The sequence below is a fragment of the Scatophagus argus genome, chromosome 13 (genome assembly GCF_020382885.2).
Source record: "Scatophagus argus isolate fScaArg1 chromosome 13, fScaArg1.pri, whole genome shotgun sequence".
Classification (NCBI taxonomy): domain Eukaryota; kingdom Metazoa; phylum Chordata; class Actinopteri; family Scatophagidae; genus Scatophagus; species Scatophagus argus.
Genome location: NC_058505.1, coordinates 15,228,471 through 15,245,307, shown reverse-complemented (window position 1 = coordinate 15,245,307; position 16,837 = coordinate 15,228,471). Strand labels below are relative to the sequence as shown.

The following is a 16,837-nucleotide window of genomic DNA, read 5'->3' as shown; positions in this document are numbered from 1 at the left end:
TTTCCACAAAACAAAAAGTTTTCTACCCTGATACTAAATGTACACAAAAATCTCTGACAGGTGACAAACCATCTGTTATCATAAAACCCAACCGAACTACATGAAAAAAAATATGGTAAAAAGTATCCTCAAAAAGTACGAGTACTATCATGACAGAATATAAACGGGTCTGTGCAGTATACAGTATGGGAGTCTGCAGATCTATTTTCACTGTTGTTCCAGTAGGTCTACTGTTGTGGTTGTTTCTTCAGAAACCACACATGAAATAGGAATTATACAAAAAAAAAGAGAGATAAAAGAGATAAAAAGAGAAAAAGACGTCAACCTCAAGCAGCGTGTCACCTGTCCTCCAACTTTCAGTGATACAAACAATCCTTTCACTCAAGTCAACAAACAACTGGTAGCCTGTAAAGGATTAAAAAACAACACTAAATGGTATTTTCTGTCCTCCCTGTGGCTGAGAGCAGCACAGAGCACATCCTGCTGGGCTCAGTCTGCACACTGCATCTGCAACAAAGACCCCCATCAGTGAAATCCTCTCTCTCCCACCTCCTCCTGGGACCTGTCTGATCTTCACCTTTGGGCTGGAAAACGTCACAGCAGGAACAGCAGCAGCTACATTAAATATACAGGCTACACTTAAGCAACCACGTTTATCTTTACTAAACAACTCAAGGTTCCCCTCCAGATCGTCAAAGACACAAAACTGAATCCTTAATCTTAGCAACGGCATGTAATCAAGCCATTTAGGCAAAATAAGAACCTGTCACACCTGTAAGATAATTTTCCTTTCCTTTCTGCTGTCATTTAATAACCTAACTGTAGGCTCTAAGTGTTAATATGTGAAGTTCATTCAGTAGCTTGTGTGAAGGAGGTGAAGGCATAACACTATTTCTGTGTTTCCTTTGTTTATTAGCAAAAAAAGCAACATTTAAATTGTATTTGAAAACACAACAGAAGCATGGTTGTGTAGTTAAATCCATAAGATTCATCTTTCTAATACACCACATATGTCTCCTTAACACAGGCTGACACACAGGGACACAAATGCACAGCGGTTCATTGACTAATTCAATAATAAAGCAGACAGCCAGTGGAGTCGATAGACAGGCAGAATAGAGTAACTCATCTCTAACAGTCTGCCGCCTCCTGAGTGTTAAAACATGTAAATTTATGTGAGAGCCTATAGGAAACACATATTTACAATACGTTTAGGTAATCACAAGATGTGTGAAAAGGCATTCAAGGCCCTGGAGACGAAAGCAGTCAATACAAAAATAGTTTTTATGTGTCATTAATTCCCTCTGCATTCCCAGATACATCCCCCTTTTACCGCAGTAATACAGTAATCACTCACAATCGCACAGAAAATTATCTGCACTCATCTGTGGAATAAAAAAGCGGAGGGGCAAAACAGGGCGAGACGTCCCATTTTAGCTCTCTGCTGTCTCTTTAATGTTCATTTGGGAGCCGCATGGCTGCCGTCCATCCCTGCACAGGGATGGAAGTCAGCTCCTGCAGTTAGAGCAGCTTAATGACAGTGGGATGTAGATGGTGGACTCGTTAGACAAACAGACGGACGGACAGACAGACACACCTTTTTCACGCTACATTGACTGACCAGGACAGCATAAAGGGTCATCGGCAGTGTGATGGAAAAAGAAGCACCTCTCCACTCATATTATCTTGTGATAAGAGGAAACATTTCACGTCGGAGCGATGCCAATGCAAAACAATCCCAGCTATAATAATGAAAGTTGCACAGATTCAGATGTGAGAAGGAAAATGGTCAAATAAGTCATTACCTGCCTGTTCATTATGTCCTCCTTCCACATACCCACATATCGCGTTATTAGGCAAAGCCATCATATCTGATGAATAACCACAGAACCAACCCATTTTCACTGGAGAGCTGAAGAGGGCAAGTAATTCTGATGGAAATCTGTGTTTCAGTAATGTGATTCCCCAACCTTAAATATTCATCTCTATGCATCTGACACATTGCAGGAGGACAGACATATTGGAGATCCTTCACTGACATAGCCTTGGTGTCCTCTAGTGGGCACATAATAAACAGGACACTTTAATCTTGAGCTACTGTTGCCACCTACAGGGCAAAAATAAACTACATCAAAAGACATGTTGCAAAGCCAATTTTGTCTTAAACACATCTACTCTGTCTCAATCATTTTAATGTGGACTCTAAAAATCAAGAAATTTAATTTGGCACTCTATTGGTTTACTAGAGTCTAGAAAAAACCCCTCAGTGAGTGCTATCAACAGTTATAATGTCATGCTCCATTTTCTGTCACATTTAACCAGTTATAGTCCAGTGCTTCAGCGGCCAATACAAGCCATAAAGCGCACTCCCTCCATGTTAGTAGAGGTGTCTGTCATTTTAGGTAGTTCTTATCACACTGATGTATATTAAAGTGTTCATTTTTAAGTTGAGTTAAGTTTAAGTTTAGTAAATTATTTGACGCTATAAAAAAATGGGTGAAACACCGTGATTGACAGCTGAGCTTTGCCCGTCATTGGGTCAAGTCACTGTATGGGTGGGAGTTTGACACCAAGGCTCCAGTGCCAAAATACTACTGTGCAGACTCTGAGATGGCAGTGCTCATATCCTGGGTATTTTGGCTTTTCGCCCTCTTGCCTGTTGCCAACTGGGATAGGCTCCAGCTCCCCCATGACCCTGAACAGATAAGCGGTATCGAAAACGGATGGATGGATCAGTCTGAAGCTGAAGAGTGTAGAGGATCACCTCAAGAGTCCATAAAACAGCGACACAGTTCAGTCAAATGTGCACAAGCTTTCAGGCAAAGCTGTCCGCCAGTCCACAAACTACGTAAGTCTCTTAAGCTTGCACATGTAGATGGGGCCAAAGTTAGCAGCTAAGTGTGGGATGACCATCTCACCCAGGTGGAGGTCGGGAGCGAAGTGAAAGGTTTTCCTAAACATGCGTGTGAAGGGTCGCAGGTCAACAACCTGAATGTAGATATGACCAAGACAAGGAGGAAAAAGAAAATAAAAAGGTCAGATTACTTGTTTTAATTTAGATCCCATGTTCATATTAAGGAAGTACTCCTGTTTCAGCAGTCAGAACTTCAGTACTAGTTACCTTCCACCATTCTTGAGTTTATCTCTGAATCCCGCTCTATAGAGTTTACATTATGCATCTGACTGACCTGAAGGTGAATGCCGCGGTTCTCTCGAGCCAAGAAGATGGCCTGTTCCACCACACTCTGGTTCTGGATTTGAGAGAGCGTGCAGGTAGAGTAAACGATTTCACCCCCTGGACAAGCTGCTTCGATTCCTGCCCTGCCAGATACAGAGAGGGTTTATTCACTTTTAGCTTTAAGTTGAACTGTGTCACTGCATATTGCAATGTCAGCGCATACATTATTATAACTGGAATTTATATCTTTATAGTTTCACCAAAACCTACAGCAGCAGCTCCGTCTGTAGCTGTGGCAGACGTCGTCTCTCACTGGTCCTGCTCTTACTGAATATATTGTTGTCATCCTCCATGAGTGAATGTCTGTCTGTGGTGCATGGAACATCAACAAGGACCTGAAAACACAAAACACAGGAGACAGACAAAGGGATGGTATTTGTATAAACAATGTCATAAAATCAGGCGATGACAATCTGCAAATTCTGTTCCAAAAAAAGAATAAATGTGATGATATGACACTGGCTTACTCTGTCAAAACTGTTGCTCTCGACTTCCCCCCACTTGGTGCCATCAAAGGAGGTGATGCGTACTTTCTCATTTGTCAATAACTGTTTAGGAACATAGCTATGGAGGACCTTTCTCAGTCTCGATGACCGAGACACTGAGGTGTCATTCGCACACAAAAAACCTTTTGGCAAAAACACAGATAACAGAGGATTAACTACAACAACACTCAGTCTCACAGACAGCGAAGGCAAAGAGGTTTCTAAACGGATTGAGTAGCAAAACAGATAGAAAAAGCAGTCCTCTCACCTAAAGACTGGGTCTGAAGTATAGTCAAGGTCTTCCCTCCTGGAGCTGCACAAAGGTCGAGCACACTGTGATCTTCTTGAACATTCAGAGCGAGACAAGGCAACACAGATGCTGCATCCATGAGGTAGTAACCCAGCAACCCATACATGTCTGGCCTTTAGAGAACAGGCAAATGGCAAGTCAGTGTAAAAGCTACAGTCATCCGCTGAAGTAAACATTTTGACAGACAGACACCGTCAGTTCATGTATCAAAACATTTTTGATTTTGAATTTTTGTTCAAAAAAATAAAAAATAAGCTCACCTAGCAGGCTTAAATCTTGTGATATCACCTCTTGGAAACACTAAGCACCTAATGTGAGGGTTAAGCTGAACAGGAGACAGTTGCTGACCATCAGTGTCAGATTTGTTCATAGAACCACATCTGGATTCCTCCTCAGCTGCAATGTCAGATGGCTGAGCTGCAGAAATTATGAAAAATGGATAATTGAGGGACTGAGGAGAGCCACATTTTACTTTTTAATGACATGAAAACTGTGGTTTATTAGTAAGGCTTTTGGGCACAGCTACCTTCTCTGCCTGTGTCGCTGATGAAATCTCTGCATCCCAAGGCTTCCAAGTCTGCCAGAACAGTTTCTTGGGAGAAATTATTGAACAGGGCTCCATATTTCCTCTCTGACAACAAGGCAACTCGAACCGATGGCCACAGCTGCCCCAGCTGGACGCCATAGGTGGCATCGAAGTTCTGCAGGGCCAGACTGGTGGGAGGGTGCCTGGCACGTGTGGCAGCCTGTCCAACAAGAAGGGGAATGAAAACACTAATTTTCAACATGTTAACTTGCTTTTGTTTTGTTTTTAATTAAGTTAAATACCTTAAGGTAGAGACATGAATTCATTACGATTTAATATTACGTTTTCAATGAATATCTAATAAAAAAAAAGTACGAGAGAACAATAGAATTATCATGAAGTTAATGTATGTGTTATACTTGGCAATTTCATGGACGCAATGTGCCATTCATTACATTTTAGCAAGTCACGTTTGCAGATATTGTTTATTTATTGAACTAACCATTAATTTCAGGGGCAACATCTTAGGCCCAGCTCACATTAAATATGATCAAAATTCAATAGTCTTTTTTGGAATACCTAACACAGTCTATGTTCCAATGTAGCTAGACATTCTTTACAGATTAAAATATAAAAAAACTTTTACATCTCTAAGATTTTTTATCGAAAAAAGGGAGTTAACGACCATTATCGACTACTTTATCTATTACTTGCGTTGAAAACTTACCCATTTTTCTTTTACTCGATTTCTTCTTGGCGTTAAACACCTTAAATCTTTCACTTTTCTTAGTAGAAACCTGGTGTCCGTGAGCAGTGCCATCATGCAGTGCGACACTTTATTTGGTCCGTCTTCGCTCTGACAGTCAAAATAAAGGTTCCGCACGCGTTGACTGAATAGGCGGGCCTTCCCCGAAAATTAAGCAAATGATTGGACTACAGCAACCTTATTGATATGATTTAACCAATAAGAAGCTTCATCCGGTGGTCGTACTCGTCGTTTCCTGCGTGTGACCGACCTCGCGTCCTCAACGAAAGCCAGTGCAGCTGGCGTGCTAGAGCTTCTGTCATCTTGCCGGGATTTTTGTGAATTTCAGAGCCGTAATCATGGTTTTCGAGAGGAAGATGCTCACATACGGCGACCCCGATGACGAGGTACTTAAAACCCGATATTTCTTTTTAAAATAGCTTTTTCTTTGCGTGTTTGGCGAAGTTACCAGTTCCCTGTGATTCAGTCAGCTTATTGGCTTTCAACTCTTATATCAACCATGGACTGCGGCTGAAATTGTAACATAAACTATACTCTGAGCTCCTGTTTTAATATTTGTTGCATTGTAACTGGAGTTTTATTTGTATTGTTATTTTGAATAGTTTTAAAGCAATCCTCTGTAAATTGCGATTCTTCAGACCAAACTAATTAAATGCCCATTATATTATTGTCAGGAAGATGCCCCTGCGGAAGAGGAAGAGGAGGAGGAAGAAGAGGAGGAAGAGATGGTGGTAAGGTTGTTCTTCATAAAGCTGTCGAATATTGTTTTAGGTCTCACTGCATCATACGTAACTCTTAAAAAAACCTACAGAAATCCACACCAATGAAAACAACCAGTAAACAAACAAACAAAAAACATTGCTGACCAAAGAAACTCGTGTCCACATTCAATTAAAGTTTGTATACCTCTGTGAGCCAGTACAGAGTCTGTCTTTTTCACATGACGATTTTGAAGCGGTTCTGCATTACTTCAGTATTTTCACCGCTCCAGTTTAGAGGCAAATGTTGTATATTTTACTCAAATACATTTATTTGATGTTTTTTGTTACTGGTTGTATGTAGATTCTGATTGTATGCTAAGGTAAGACAGGCTTTTGTTCCCTTGAGAAAATTCAGCAGTATGTAATCAGAATTATCTCCACAACCACCATCTGCAACATTAAAGTGATGCACACATGAACAGCAATAATTCTAATGCGGAAATATAATGTACACTATTCTGAAATGGGCATTTCTGTATGACAAGTCCTTTTAATCTTGGTGTTCAAAGTTTATATTAATACTAATGCTTTTGTACTCAAGTAAAAATTTTAATGCAGGACATGTATTGTGGTGACTATCCACAAAAGAAAAAATCCACTTAATTAGTCACATATTGGTGGGTGGAGGACTGAACTCGAATACTGTGCAAAGTTGTTCTCCTTTGGGTGATGTTCCCATTTATTGCAACAAAAATAAAAATATTACAAAAAAAAAACTGAACGTTACCATGAAAGCTGATATGAAACTGAAGCTCAAAAACACAGAATTTCCTCTGGATGTCGGTAAGAACTATTGTGCTTCCCACCACCATCTAACTCACACTGATTTGTACCTTATTTCTTTCACCTCCTGCTGGTCTGTTACCAATTAAACAGAAACAGAAATATACTACACCCTTGTGTTCAAAATAAGGTATTTGCACAAAACGTAAATGAAGAATGGCTCCTACATGTATTGTTGTTATTTTGTTGTAAGTATTTCTCCACTCCCACCGCCTTACACTCCCACTACTGATTGTAAATTGGACTCATCAGTTTGGACACTGCTCAGTTTGCTAAAGACTCTACTGGCAGCACCTGCAATGTTTCACATGCATGTTGTAATACCACTTATAGTGTCTGATTTGTTTGTTTGTTTTTTTTTAACAAAAAGAGTAAAAAATAAATAAATTAAAGTTTGTGTTGATGGCACTCTGTTTCCCATTTTCTGCCACAATTGCATTTTGTCCCTCTCAGGACCCCCTAGAACTGATCCGAGCTAAGTGTGAGCAGACTGAACACTGTGTACACACGAAGGAGCGTCTGGAGGCCTGTGAAGCCCGGGTCGGCTCCAGATCCAACACCGAGGAGGACTGCACAGAAGAGCTCTTTGACTTCCTGCATGCACGCGACCATTGTGTAAGTGGCAAAAAGAGAGTGAAAGTGGAGAAAATATCATGTGCACAAACAAATTATGAGCGTGATTTGATTTTTGAATTAGCTACTTTTTATCAAGATACTAGCATTCTCCTTTGTCTTTATAGGTAGCACACAAGCTGTTCCACAATGTGAAATGACCTGCCTGCCCGATTCCCACCACTTGCAGCTGTAAAATCCCTACAATTGCTACAACTGTAAAATAATTAGGACAGTTCTGTCATTATTCTGTGTATTAATGTAAATGAATTTTAATGGGTTCTGAACTAAACACATGCCACCCTTTCTGCATACGTGTATATAAAGGGTCAGAAGTATATGCAACGTGAGTCACTGCTTGTATAGGCAATGGATGCATCCAAGGTTAGCAGAGGTTGTGCATAGAAAGGAATGAGGATTCTTCAGTGTGGCCAGTTCATATGCAAAAAGAAGTATGCTGCTCAGGTAGCTGAGAATTTACCTCAGGTTCAGTCTTGGATTCATTGTCCCCTCTGGGGAAAAATAAAAGTTTTCTTTGGTTTCCAGATTGAGTTGCATCATTTTAACACATCTCATTCTTTTGTGCTACAAGTGGAAGTGACTGTAAACTCAGGGCTATTTATCTTTGTGAAAGAAATGGTGTATGGGGAGGTGATATCAGCTTTGTCCTGCTGTAAATTAATATTACAGTGGCCCTTGAAAGTGCATGACATGTACTGAGAATACTGGATTATCATGCAGTCATTGTAGGTATCAGAAGTACACGTGTGGTTTATTTCAGGTAACGATTCCCCGTAGGTTAGTGCTTTTATGCAACCTGTATTTTTGGGACAGGTGACATTCATGGGGCAGTCGTGGATCAGCGGTTAGGGTGTTGGACCCGTAACCGGTGGATCGCTCTAACAGCTTCCACTCTTCTGGGAAGGCTTTCCACAAGAATTTGGAGTATTTCTGTGGGATTTTTTTGCCCATTCATGCAATAGAGCATTTGTGAGGTCAGACACTGATGGGCAAAAAGACCTGGCTCCTTTCAGGTTCAGACCCAAAGGTGTTTGATGGGGTTGAGGTCAGGACTCTGTGTGGGCCAGTCAAGTTCTTCCACACCAAACTCATCCAACATGTCTTTATGGACTTTGCTTTGTGCACTGGGACACAGTCATGCTGGAATAGAAAAGGACCTGCCACAAAGTTGGAAGCATAGCAGTGTCCAAAATGTCTTGGTATGCTGAAGCATTAAGATTTGCGTTCACTGGAAGTAAGAGGCCGAGCCCAACTCCTGCAAAACAGTCCTATGCCATTATCGCCATGTCACTGAGCTCTTCACAAATGTTTATGAATGCAGACTGCATAACTTGGTGATTGATTTTATACACCTGTGGCAATGGGTCTGATTGAAACACCTGAATTCAATAATAAAGACATTTTCCCCAATAATTTTATCCATATAATGTATGTGAGGCAGGATTGAAATTATTTTCTTGCTGTGTAATGGCAGAGCATTCAGAGGGCTGAATGGCAAAACACATAAGTAAGTTGGCTAAAACTTTATTTGAATACATGCAAACATGATAATAAATTATAAAATCAAATTATAAAAATAAGATCTACAAAATGAAATTACAGTAATGATCAGAAGGTGGCAGTGTGACTTAACGCTACCAGTTTAAACATGAGCTCTGAGGTAGATGTGGTCATTTAAGATAAAACAAACTTCTCCCAAGAGAAATGAAACAGAATGACACCATGTAAATAACTCATGCACACAGTGCATAATGTTCCACAGGATGCAGATGAGTTCATCTTCTCACCAGGAGTTTTCTTTGTTGCCATTGCCAACAAATTCATCCATGGAGGCCTGTGAAGTCAGTGGAGACAAATAAAGTTATTCAGCGAGACTTAATAATGTGTGAAAATGTTTCTTAATCTCCAGCAGTCCTGAGTGACCAGTGTCTTCAGGTTATGGGAACTCTGCACTCACCTGCAGGAGCAGCCTCTCCTTCCTCAGTTTCTTGTAGAAGACGAGAACATCTGGATCTGCCCTGACCACACGCGGGTCAAAGTCCATGACCCTCAGACCCTCCAGACTCCGAGCTCGAGACAAGGCCACATAAGCCTGACCGCTCTCAAACACACGTGCCAGAGATATTTCCACACAGTCCAGCGTCATTCCCTAAAATGAATGAAACAAAAAAAAACCAAACCAAACAGATGGCAGGTCAGAATGACTGACATACACGCATGCAAAAGCAATTTTACAACCTGGAATTTACTGGTATTTTGTGGTTTAAGAAGAAGTCTGCCCTGATGGATAATCCAGTATCTGACATAATGTGTCCAAAACCAAGAATATTTATCCACAATGTTAGATTTTTTTTTTTTTTTTTTTTAAAGTACCGTGTGTTGCAGATGGACAATCAAACTACTTGGAAATGTGAGCTATAAATACAAACCGGCTATGTCACACACAAGATTGACCTCAAAGTGATCATTACTTGGTGTATATTTGAGAAAATTTGTTGTTCTAAGCAATATCTCCAGTTCTTTCACATCCACTCATTTCCTCTGAAGGGATGCAAGGTTTTATTTACGTTCAGTTTAGCTCCTCTGCTGTAGATCAAACACCGGTGACATACTGGCTGTGACCAGTGAACTAAATTACCCAGAGGTAACCTTTTTTCCTTTCTAACCAATGTAAGTTATGGGTCTGAGGTCAGAATATAGAATATAGTGTAGGAGCACAGGGGTTAGGTGTCAGGTGATGGCTGAGAGTCTTTATTAGTGCATTGATAGATGACAGGAAGGGGGAAGGAGGAAGAAGAGGATGTCAATGGCCAGATTTGAATCATGGATGCTTTGATTATATGGTCAGCATCTGTAGGCCATCAGCATGCCCCCAGAGCATTTTTTTTAAACCAAATGACAGCCTGGACATAAACGTGGCTATTTCACCAAGAGGATTCTGGGGGGCAAACAGCGGTGGAACAAGTCATGAACATGGGAATCTGGCATCAGCATGCTAGCATTTGCCAGTTAGCAGTAAACAGGATGTATAGCTGAGGATGGTGCAAAAGTTCAGACTGATCATCTGGAGAGCAATAATGTCAGAATAAAACTTTGTGCCAATCCATCAAGTAGATGTGATTCCACTAAAGTGAAAAGTAAGGCCTGCTGGTGGTGCTTGAGAAAAAGACCGTTTTATGTTTCCGTTAACGGTGCTGGTGTCAGGAAAAAATCCATTTAAATAAGGCGATAATAAAATTCAAAGAAACCATTTTAGTGTAAGACAGTTTAACGGGAGGATGATTTCTGTCTGAACAGTCTGTATTGCTGAACGCGCTCTCATTTTCCTTCTCCTGTTGATGATGGACCAAAAGCAATAATGTGGACAGTGATTGAGTTTCAAGCTTCCATCCACCATTAGCTGCCTAGAGGAGACTTCAAATGCAGTACAAATTAATTTCAGGTAAAAAAACCAAACAAAAACAAAAAAAACAGCTATTCATCAAGTTTCATATAAAAGAAACCCTGGAGTGCCATGGCAACGCTGAACAAGGTCTTCCTCACAAGCAAAGTAATGTCTTTATAGGGACTTGGTGAGCATTTGTTTCAGTATTCTTGTGCCAGTGTGTGGCTGTGACTGAACCTGCACTCACCTGGCTCTTGTGGATGGAGATGGCCCAGGCCAGTTTGAGAGGCAGCTGCTGTCGACTCAGGTGTATCCCACCACCAGACTTAAACATCCAGCGTTCGGGCTTCAGCACCTCCGTAACGCCACACAGGAAACGCACACGTGGAAGTCCTGAGGGAACGGAGAATGAGTCAATACATGGAGGGACAAAAGTCTACCACACACAAGCAATCTGTTTCAAGATAAATAAATACTGACCATGTTTTCCAGGCTCAAAAGCCACCACAACCCCTCGTGCTCCATTGACGAGGCCTCGAGTAACGTCCAGGTTCTTTGTCAGCATGACCTTAAAAAGAGCATCACAACAAAAAGAAAAGAAAAAAGCTTCACTCAAATGGAGTGCAACGTTCGACACTTCGAAAAAGTCTGATGTTGCATGACAAGACATTGGCGAGACTGAAATGTACACACACTCACACTACCTGAGCTCCCACTTTCAGTTGGATCAGTCTGCCGACCGGGCTGTGAGCATCTATAGTCTTCACCAGAACTGGGTCACTGTCCAGTGCCTCAAACACATGCACTGACCCTAAAGGGTAATGACAACAACAACAATAACACATGTGAAGAACAAATGAGACCAGGTTAAAAAAAAAAAAACAGTCCCACCTTTAAAGCCACAGTAGGTCAAACACACTCTCCAGTTTCCTGATGCAGTTAGAGCTTACAAATTAAAAAGTACACCTGAGCAGGAAACAGAAGTCAGAAAACAAGCGGTGTCTGGCTGAGTCTGAAAATACCGTTTGAGAGGAAACAAGTTTCAGCAAAGACGTCATACATGACTCAAGCCATAGATGATAGTTTTGCCAATTTTCACCTGGACCCAAGTCAAACAAAGTAACACCTGTTCCAAGATGAAAAAAAAACAATACTCAAAAGGAAGACTTCATACCTGGCAACTGCTGGAGTTTGTTCTCATTTGTGAGCTCAACGTCGTCCTTGTGTGTGCACAGCCTGGTCGCTAGAATGCCGTCCCTCTCAATCTGATGGTAGGCGCTCGCCATCAGCTTAGCGGTGACTTCCTCCGTCACCCTGAACCGAGTTGAGACAGAACTTGACTGAATTTTTACTTTAGAAAAACTAAAGGCAGCATAGGTGTAACGTCTTTAAATCCATTCATGTAACACATAAAACAAGACACATTTTACCGTTAAAAGAAAATTTGCGTGCACTGAGATCACATAAGCAAGAATACATTTTGGCATTGGGATTGCTTGAAAAACGAATTCCTGTGTTCATTATTTACCTGCCCACCCTCACTGCCTGCAGGAGGGAGATGAAGGACTGGTCTGTTTGTCTCCGCACTTCTGTTAACTCCATGTTGAGCTGGATGACCTTACGCCAACTCCTCGCCTTAAGGTTCACAGAAGAAAAAAAAAAAGATGTTTTCCAAGAACATCCCTAATGCTCTTCAGGAAATAAGCATGTGGTCTGTGGGACAGATGCTGACTCACACAACCTTTTACACAAGTACATAAAGTATTGAAATTGTAATACCATACAGCTGAATGAACACTATTGACAGTTTCATTATATTATTATTCATTATAGTTTCATTTCACTTCATTATAATATTCTAAAAAAAAAAAAAAAAAAAGCTGTACCGAGATTGGAGTTATTAAAATTCCTGGTATTCCTGACATCATCTGGCTGCTTGTTTGGTTGTTATGCTCTTGTTTGACAAGTTTCTCATTGTTTAGACGATCGCTGGTGTTACTTTAACAAGAAGAAACACACTTCATAAGCCATCAGCCCCAATCTCACTGGAGCAGCAACTCAGTTTGCTTGTCACACAAAGCATCCCTCAGTGCTGACAGGCTATTAATTGTGAAGTTTATCCAGTCAGATAGCGGTGTGTGCAGCACACAGTGTGAGACCACAGGCAAGAACTACACACAAGAAGCTGATCTCTGGAGAATCAGAGTGCAGTGATACACAATGCACACAACAGGGGACTGTCAGACACATCCTCGCCTACCGCAAATATAAATCCTCCATTTGATTTAGCTGTGGGGTGGCGCTTAGGCAGAGTGTGTGCATCCTGGGTTGCAGAGCATGTGTGAGAGGCCGACACAGCTCACAGTGTGAATGACCCAACCACTCTAATCCCCTACGTGTCATCTCGCTGACTCGCAATATTACTAAATGAAGTTACATTTATTATAAACAAATTGGGACGTTCCACAATCCACGATGGTCTGACCTGGAAGCAGAAGCTGGACTTTTCTTTTCCCTTAGAGACAGGAGGCAGCTGGAGGAAGTCGCCGCACACAATCAGCTGCATGCCTCCAAACGGCTCAGTGGACCTCCTCACTGACCTGTAAGAGTTCAGTGAGCAGATTTATGTCACTGAAAATGAATATCGTGATCAGAACTTCTATATGGCTGAAACTAAGAACTATTTTCATTATTGATTATGGATTAGACAAAATTTTGATAAATGCCTGTAACAAAAGACCTAAGAGGATGTGTTCAGGTCGCTTTTGATAAATCTGATCCGATTAGGTTTTTTTTCCCTGGTTATCAGTATATCTGTTTCATGCGTCCAATTATCCACAGCTTAAAATTGTTTTACTTTTTGGTTGAGATACAGCTGTCCCCATCTGTTGTTACCACTATGTGGTCCAACTTTATCCTGTTCACAACACTGATTAGTTACACATCACGAGCAACGGCCTGTCAGCACTGAATAATCTGAAAATGCAAAGTAACTAAAGTTATCAAATAAATATAGTAGAGTAAATAAAGCACAATATGTGGAAGTATAAAGTAACAGGAAACTGAAATATTGAAGTAAAGTACCAGTCAACTGTTAAATTAGTCAGATTTTTCATCAGGTTAACGCTAGGTTACCTTCAACATGATATCTAATCATTTGAGGAAAGCTTGACACACAAAATATTCATCATTCAATCATCATTATCCTGTTGATGAAGCCATTCCTGATTTACATAATTATTTATTTCTGCACATTTTTACACTACTGTAAATCTCACTGCAATTCAATTTAATGTTCAGCTGTGAATCTCATCTCACCTGGCCACTGCCTCGATCTTGTCAAAGAACTGAGCCTCTACCATGGAGATCTCGTCGATAATGAGGTGCCGACAGCTAGTCCAGTGCTGCAGCACCCCGGGCCTCTGAGCCAGCTCGATACACTGCTCCAGAGGGGCACAGCCGGAGCCGATACCTGGAAAGATGGCGCGTACAGAGAATGGAAAGGCAGGTGGTCAGAGGGGACGGAAATGAATAACACCTATGCGAGTACTCAATTCACACCCTCTATTGTATATTGAGATTTAATTTAAAACATCCTTTAACTTGGAGAGACATTTGACACTTCACCCTTGATTATATTAAAGATTCATAACTGCGATAGGCCATCACACTAAATCACAGGAGACACTGATAAGTAGGGCTGATCAATACACGCTGTATCTGTTAACCATTTTGATCATTACTTCAGTCATCGATCAAGGAAAAATGCCACACATCCACTGTCCTCAGTTTCTCAAGTGTGAGGATTTGCGGCTTATCTCTATGTTGCATCACTGAAACTGAATATATTTTGGTGTTGGATGGTTGGTCAGAACAACAAAACAAGCCCTTTGAAGACGCCACCGTGTGCTCTGGGGAACTGTGATGATTATTTTTGTGGGATTTGAAGACTAAATGATTCATTGTGAGAATAAAGTAGCAGATTAAACAGTAATGAAACTAACTGTACCTCAGCTTTTCTTTACAAAGACTGTCGACAGCACAGCCTAATTTCAGGATAACTAGCACACTGAACAATTATGTTGCAACACAAAATGACTTGTTGATGCTGGGGGAAAAAAACTAACCTCTGCACATATCTCTCACCACTAATTGTGTGCCTTTTCCAAAAGCACATTTGTGTCAGTCTTGTGTAAAATCAATTTCATTTCCACAGAGAAACAACTGACCGGCAAAGTTGTGTAATGTTGTTCCTCCAATGTGACATGCTGCCACTCCTGTACTGGCTGTGGCAAAGGTGCTCTTTGGAGGAAGAGATCCCATGATTCTCTTCAGCAAGAAGGACTTTCCTGTACCTGATAAACAGACATTCAAATGAGCTTACAAGAGACAATTTCACACAATAATAATAATAATAATAATGTATGGATATCAGATTTTTTTCCAGAGAAAATGTTGCAAAATCTGTATTAAAAAAAGACTTATACAAAATGCATCATGTATGCAGCAGTGTCTTTGTTAGACATCTTGTTACCACAAAGTTTTACTAAAAATGCATTTACTGTCACACCCTCACCTGCGCTTCCAGTGAAGAAGACGTTCTTGCCTCTCAGCACAGCACTGAGCACAGCTGTTTGCTCTTTGTTCAGCTTACATGATGGCAGAGACAAGATGGGCTTCTTACTTGGATTGGCCTTCACCTGAAATATTCACACAGAGACAGAGTTTTGACTCAATCCAGGAAGGAAAATGTGTGTCTGCTAAGGATAAAGACACTGTGACTGTGCTCAACTCACTGGACTAAAGTTACTGTCACTCCTCGACCTTTTGACCTGCTGTCCAGTTCCTGCCACAGTCGTCTTATTGGTGCGGTCTGCCAGCCCTTTGGGGCCCACTTTACTTCTCAGCTCGTTGACCTTCTGGATATCCTTTTGCTGCAGGGGGCTGATGGCCTCGAAGCTTCGGGGCAGACCGGCTTTGAGCTTCTCTCGGTCGCTCAGAGTCCTGCTGCTCTGCCAGGCCTGATGTTTGATGCTCAGAGTTTTGAGGAAGAGGTTCAGCTTATCCGGAGGGCAGTTCGAGATGAGCACCTGGATGTTTTCAGGGAGAAGTTTGACGGTGCACTTCCCATCTCTAGCGAACTTTGTAAACAGTTTGAACTCTTTGAGACGGTAACTTTGTGGGATTTTTCCGTCGTGCACCCGGAGGACGATCTCCTGGAACTCGTTTCGGCCCAGGGTAACAGAGCCTTTTCGGAGGACCTGTCTGCGGGTGGCCTGGCCGGAGTTGTTTAGCTGCTCCACCGTCACGCAGCACTGCAGCTGGGCACCGTCCTCCCCGGCTAACATTGCACCGACTTTCTGTATCATACAAAGGTTTAAACAAAACCTCAAAGCGGCGGGGCATGGACCAGTAAACAAAACTGCAGCTGTGCTTCATTCAGTTAACACAAACATCGTAAAGTATGATGTAACAATTAAACTTGATACCGTGATTGAAATAAAGTTTAAATGTAGTCACGGAAAACATTTAAATTAAGCTCTTACCTTTGTTTTTAAATAAATTATGTACTGATCTTTGTCTCTCTCAGGGCAGTCGCTCCTCAGGCTGTGAACGCTGGCACTAATTTTCAAATCGTCAGTGCGTGGAATCAGCCAATAGCGTTCCTGGCCAATCAGAAGGAGGAGATTTAACAAAGCAACCAATAAAAATCGTGAAGGGGCGGCCCTGTGGCTGCACCGACCAATCGCTGCTATTTTTACTGATAATGCTACATTTGTGTGAAATGCACATGGGTGCCCGGAAATAGAGAAGAACTTCACAATAACTTCGCTATTCTCGGGTGAAATTAATGAAATGTGGACGTCTAATTTTTCATTTGCTCTCTTTCTTGAACTGATAGATTTGATGTTTATTTCCTTTAAAAAGAAATAAAATTCGATGATTTTTT

General features: G+C 41.3%; 3 protein-coding genes across 4 annotated transcripts; 1 reads left to right on the top strand and 2 right to left on the bottom strand.

Moving 5' to 3' along the window:
- Positions 1-1,265: 1,265 nt before the first annotated feature.
- nsun4 (NOP2/Sun RNA methyltransferase 4) lies at positions 1,266-5,436 on the bottom strand. Its single transcript, XM_046408713.1, has 8 exons — positions 5,287-5,436; positions 4,560-4,779; positions 4,294-4,450; positions 3,992-4,146; positions 3,706-3,866; positions 3,449-3,573; positions 3,189-3,321; positions 1,266-2,988 (listed from the first exon to the last, which is right to left on the bottom strand). The coding sequence occupies exons 1-8, from the start codon at positions 5,380-5,382 to the stop codon at positions 2,845-2,847; spliced, it is 1,191 nt and encodes a 396-aa protein (XP_046264669.1). The 5' UTR covers positions 5,383-5,436; the 3' UTR covers positions 1,266-2,844.
- Positions 5,437-5,545: 109 nt separating this feature from the next.
- On the top strand, positions 5,546-8,026 carry LOC124069498 (cytochrome b-c1 complex subunit 6, mitochondrial-like). Its single transcript, XM_046408714.1, has 4 exons — positions 5,546-5,711; positions 6,000-6,056; positions 7,323-7,484; positions 7,610-8,026. The coding sequence occupies exons 1-4, from the start codon at positions 5,664-5,666 to the stop codon at positions 7,640-7,642; spliced, it is 300 nt and encodes a 99-aa protein (XP_046264670.1). The 5' UTR covers positions 5,546-5,663; the 3' UTR covers positions 7,643-8,026.
- A 984-nt stretch (positions 8,027-9,010) lies between these two features.
- Positions 9,011-16,543, bottom strand: pif1 (PIF1 5'-to-3' DNA helicase homolog (S. cerevisiae)). 2 transcript variants are annotated; one of them, XM_046408712.1, is made up of 13 exons: positions 16,434-16,543; positions 15,684-16,247; positions 15,464-15,587; positions 15,117-15,242; positions 14,206-14,359; positions 13,373-13,487; positions 12,416-12,522; positions 12,062-12,201; positions 11,592-11,698; positions 11,368-11,455; positions 11,135-11,280; positions 9,460-9,651; positions 9,011-9,336 (listed from the first exon to the last, which is right to left on the bottom strand). In XM_046408712.1, the coding sequence occupies exons 2-13, from the start codon at positions 16,233-16,235 to the stop codon at positions 9,286-9,288; spliced, it is 1,902 nt and encodes a 633-aa protein (XP_046264668.1). In that variant the 5' UTR covers positions 16,236-16,247; positions 16,434-16,543; the 3' UTR covers positions 9,011-9,285. The 2 variants fall into 2 exon arrangements, with proteins under 2 accessions (XP_046264668.1, XP_046264667.1); XM_046408711.1 differs by having other exon boundaries at positions 15,684-16,243; positions 16,434-16,530.
- Positions 16,544-16,837: the final 294 nt, after the last annotated feature.

Excerpts from the sequence above, each read along its gene's own strand:
- nsun4 (XM_046408713.1), bottom strand. The coding sequence starts at position 5,382 with ATGATGGCACTGCTCACGGACACCAGGTTTCTACTAAGAAAAGTGAAA. Across the intron at positions 4,147-4,293 it reads ACAAGATTTAAGCCTGCTAG|GCCAGACATGTATGGGTTGC; the intron begins GTGAGCTTATTT and ends TGTTCTCTAAAG. Across the intron at positions 2,989-3,188 it reads ACCGCGGCATTCACCTTCAG|GTTGTTGACCTGCGACCCTT; the intron begins GTCAGTCAGATG and ends ATCTACATTCAG.
- LOC124069498 (XM_046408714.1), top strand. The coding sequence starts at position 5,664 with ATGGTTTTCGAGAGGAAGATGCTCACATACGGCGACCCCGATGACGAG. Across the intron at positions 6,057-7,322 it reads AAGAGGAGGAAGAGATGGTG|GACCCCCTAGAACTGATCCG; the intron begins GTAAGGTTGTTC and ends TGTCCCTCTCAG. Across the intron at positions 7,485-7,609 it reads TGCATGCACGCGACCATTGT|GTAGCACACAAGCTGTTCCA; the intron begins GTAAGTGGCAAA and ends TTGTCTTTATAG.
- pif1 (XM_046408712.1), bottom strand. The coding sequence starts at position 16,235 with ATGTTAGCCGGGGAGGACGGTGCCCAGCTGCAGTGCTGCGTGACGGTG. Across the intron at positions 12,202-12,415 it reads CAGGCAGTGAGGGTGGGCAG|GGTGACGGAGGAAGTCACCG; the intron begins GTAAATAATGAA and ends AACTCGGTTCAG. Across the intron at positions 11,281-11,367 it reads TTTTGAGCCTGGAAAACATG|GACTTCCACGTGTGCGTTTC; the intron begins GTCAGTATTTAT and ends CCGTTCCCTCAG.